The 4,220-nt window shown below is 35.9% G+C and overlaps 1 protein-coding gene across 1 annotated transcript; it reads right to left on the minus strand.

The window, feature by feature from the left end:
* Positions 1-524: 524 nt before the first annotated feature.
* On the minus strand, positions 525-3,407 carry LOC128732526 (32 kDa beta-galactoside-binding lectin lec-3-like). The gene is made up of 5 exons (XM_053825791.1): positions 3,169-3,407; positions 2,935-3,110; positions 2,628-2,876; positions 874-1,033; positions 525-813 (listed from the first exon to the last, which is right to left on the minus strand). The coding sequence occupies exons 1-5, from the start codon at positions 3,258-3,260 to the stop codon at positions 525-527; spliced, it is 966 nt and encodes a 321-aa protein (XP_053681766.1). The 5' UTR covers positions 3,261-3,407.
* Between the last annotated feature and the right edge of the window lie 813 nt (positions 3,408-4,220).

Consider the following 4,220-nt stretch of genomic DNA (forward strand, 5'->3'; position numbering starts at 1 on the left):
ATAGCGCATTAATCGTCTCTGAGAAACAGGTGATTAAGTACAAGGCACTAAGCTTTCCAATTTTCGAATACACAGTATAGATGTTACCTAATCACTACGGCTGTTTGCAGGGCAACAATTTCTATCCCGTATTTTTACTACCGACGGACATTCTTCAATAAAAAGAGACTGTTTTACTTTCAGATTCAGTTAAACTGTGTGTTGGTTGAACCGGCTTGCCGGTAGCTACGCATTAGCTGCGTCGCCCGAATGTAGCAACTCACGAAACAAATCACCAGACCCAGACTTCGAGGCGCGTATTAGAGAAGAGCAAAGACAAAAATCAATAATCGGATGCTTTTTAGTTGCGATTCGCGAAATACAGTTAAATATCGCCACAGTTAGTTACAGGCAGTGAAGCGAGTGACATCGTTGCGACAGTTCAAACAGTGGACTTCCAACACGTGCATATAGTTTGATAAAGTTGATTATTTTATTTCTAATACGGATGAATAACAACTAGCCAATAGAAGAAAAGAAATCTGTTAAAAAATTTCAACTTCTGGATGCGAATAACTTTCAAAACCCTCGCAATCAGGTACGCCCATATTCATGTGATCAACGTTGGTGACTTCAAGTTGCATACCATTGCTACATTGCACCTTAAATCCGTTTAGAATATCAAGCTGATTGATGTTACGATAAGCGTAGGACTCGAAGTAACTTCCATTTACTGCGAATTTGAATTCATTTTCGGTCATGCCAATCGCTAATTTAAATTGTTGGTCCAACACAAACGGGAAACCTCCACTACGTTCCTCTTCCCGGCGGAATCTGTAAAGTGAAGCATCTATCAGTGATTTTATTAGCTTATTTATACTTAAATTTTTCTACTCCAGAGTTTCCGTGTGCGAATTGCGAACCACTATATAGTGTGGATCAAAGCGTGGATTGAAATGCAAAGCCTGCCTTTTCGAGCCATTTTCAGTAAAGCGTATAATAAATCCACCACGGGGGTTACCGAATGGTATTGCAGTGATTACAATCACGTGACCTAAAAATTCAGAACATTATAAATTATTTAGATTAATACCTGATAATTTTTTTTCGATTTAGGCCTCGATTTATAGTAGATTATGATACTCCAACAAAATCGCAAACGTTTGTCTTGCGAAATGAATACTGTGAATTTTTTTTTTTTAAACTGTCTTAATCTATCGACGAAAAATGCGAATATAACAAAACACACCCAATTTTTTTCGATTCATAATGCTTTAAACACTCACTGGTCAATTTTACATAATAATCACGGAACGAGAAAAAAAATTTGGCGTTTAAGAGTTATACAATTTTGAAAATTTGAAGAATGTGTAATTCTAAAAAGGAATGATCATTTAATAAATTGAATGAAAAAACCTCACTATGGATTTTTTTTTCAGAACAATTAGAAATGTAAAGTTTGACACTATTTTAAATTTAAGACGGGGGCACGTGGCTTAGTACGTTCCTTGAGAAACCTCATGCTATGGACTGTTCTGAAACGAGGATGACGGTTAGAAGATAAAAATCGTTGTCTAATGTCATTTTGAAATTTAAGATGGCAAATTATTGTTGAGCAAAAAGCATGAAAACTTAAAAAACTTAAGAGGAATAACTAATCCACCATCGCTTTGAAATTCAAAATGGTATCAAACTTTCTTTTTTCACTTCTGAGAGTCCCCATCCAAGAGCCAGCTACCAAATCCCCATATTAAATGTTTTTAGTCAAATATGTCAAATTATCATTCGCCAACTTGAATTTTTACACGGTTTCAAACATTTATTTTGTAATTTTAAGAGCCTGCTCTGCGCCAAGACATCACATTTGGTATACTATTTTCTAGTGGATTTGCACTATTGGCTAGTAGCTTGAAAAAAATTTGAAAATTAGACTGCAAATTATTTTTAAAGTTTTTGTCACCCCCCCCCCCCCCCCCCCCCTACGTGAGAAATCTCGAAAAATAAGTGTACGAGTTGAGAAATGTGAATTCAAACAATGGAATTTCCGAAAATCGGCCAAAAAAATTTTCTTTCGTTTTTGTCTTTTTTTACATGGATTTTTTTTTGCACGGGAAATATTATAACGTAGGTATATTAAAAGCAAAAAAATATTTGGTTTTCACGTTTAAACTTTAAGTAAAAAGCCTAATATCCAATTTTTTACTCGATTAAAAAGTCCTCTTTGTTTTTTTCGCCCCTCCCCCCTTCAGTGGCCCAACACCGGAGGCACAAAAACTTTTTAAAATATTTGTAATGGCCTTATTGTACAGGTTTGTACCGAACACTCCAAAAGTTCTATAAAATATTGCACAAAATGAATAAATGAATAAATGAAAACCTTATTCGAGGTCTTCTACTTTTCCCAATTCTCTAAGGGAAATTTGTTCGTCTTTTCTCGTTATGTATGTTTACCTGAGTTTAAGCATTTGAAACAATAAAATAAAATAAAACATTTCAAATTATATGGTTATCACAATCTATGATGCGTTTAAGAGATCTTATTATTTCCGACTAGAAGCAAAGTAGATTACAACTGTGAGTAGTTACTAGTTGTCTGTAATGCTGTAATTACCACAATTAAAACATAATTATAGTTAATTTTAACGAACCTGGAAAAAATGGTTTCGGAACATCATTGCTGAATGAGTTGAACGATTCCTCTAGTTGTATAGCAGGAAACGGCGTTGGGAATGCTTGTCTATGGTCGATCTGTGTAATTTGCTGGACATCCTTGAAAATTGTTATCGTGCGAATTTCCGAAAGAGCTGCACGAAACATATAGGTGCAATAGGATTGTCCATTTATCGCGATGTGGAACTTGTCATCCCCAACCAATATGTATAGTTTGAAAAGCTCTCCTGAAGAAATGTTAGTCTTCTAGTAAAGAGAAAAACAAAAAAGTTTTTCGAAACTCACCTGCTTTAATGGGGTTGGGAGCTGTAAGCTCATTTAAGCTATCTTCTCGTTCTTCGTGACCCCAACTATTCGAAAGTTTCGTATTACGAACAATGATATCTTCCAGGAAACGTACTGATAGGTGCAAAATGTTATCTGCTTCGTCAGATTTTCCAGACAAAAAGTTGATATCTATTCTAACTCAAAACAACCCGACTTTGTTATATGATATCTTATAAAATACATTGTAAATACCTCTCGGCATCATCAATAGGCCTGGCACTGATCACAAAAATTTGCCCCGGCTCCACAGCACATGACAAATTACCAGCAAATTGTGTCAACATTCTGTTTTGGTGCTTATTTTACACAAATCTCTCAACTGCTATTTTGTTTTGTTATACCTACTAACAATTTCACAAAACTGAATTCAACCTGCCATTTCGACGTTATCTTATTCAGAAAAGAATGTCTTCAACGGAATCGATGTTATCACTAGATTGTATAATAACATTTATCAACGATAAAACACTGTGATAAGAATTGAACAAAATCACCCGAAAAAAGACAGCAGATATTCAGGTGCAACGGGTCAATACATATTAACGTGCGTGTCAGCTAAATGGTGAGTCACGGTTTCCTTTATCAGTGTGCACACAAAGTCAACAAATGATAAGAAGCAGCTCATATATCATTGTGAGAGTTAAACCCGTATGAAGTAGAAAAACTAAACCTTGGGATAGGTGCATTTTATAAAAACCTGTTATTTTATTAAAACTGTGTTATTGTTTTTGATACCCAGACTGATTTCGTAAATACATGCATTAATTGCCCCCATTGTCCAACAAGCGCAAGGCACATTTTTATTGTTTAGCAGCTTATTAAGCGCTTGGTCCATTAGTTTTAGCTTTACAGTTGAATAAGCTGCTCTTAGGGAGGCTCTGTAGCCGCAAGGTTACCGAGTCTGCTTTGACAAGCGAATGGTCGTGGGTTCGAATCTTAGTAGAATCAGGCCATTCGATGTCAAAATGATTTTAGCATGGGTTTATTCTCTGGCCCCATGCTTCATGCTGAGTTCTACATTATCCCGAAGACGCTTCTTATGGTTAGTATAGTATGAGGACCTATTGAGGTAATGGTTTTGAACCTCACGAGGACTCACCAGTGCTAACTATAACGAGGCGAAACAGGTTTGGTATAGTAGGACATGCATCGAAGCACGGATAAAACCCTCTACACATAAGCACGCATAAAAAATATAAGCTTATCGTTTACTCAATAACGATAAAGCACAGAAATGCAGTGCA

This window comes from Sabethes cyaneus, chromosome 1, assembly GCF_943734655.1.
Source record: "Sabethes cyaneus chromosome 1, idSabCyanKW18_F2, whole genome shotgun sequence".
Classification (NCBI taxonomy): domain Eukaryota; kingdom Metazoa; phylum Arthropoda; class Insecta; order Diptera; family Culicidae; genus Sabethes; species Sabethes cyaneus.

Excerpts from the sequence above, each read along its gene's own strand:
- LOC128732526 (XM_053825791.1), bottom strand. The coding sequence starts at position 3,260 with ATGTTGACACAATTTGCTGGTAATTTGTCATGTGCTGTGGAGCCGGGG. Across the intron at positions 1,034-2,627 it reads TCCGAAACCATTTTTTCCAG|GTCACGTGATTGTAATCACT; the intron begins GTTCGTTAAAAT and ends CTGAATTTTTAG. Across the intron at positions 814-873 it reads TCGCACACGGAAACTCTGGA|ATTCCGCCGGGAAGAGGAAC; the intron begins GTAGAAAAATTT and ends TTCACTTTACAG.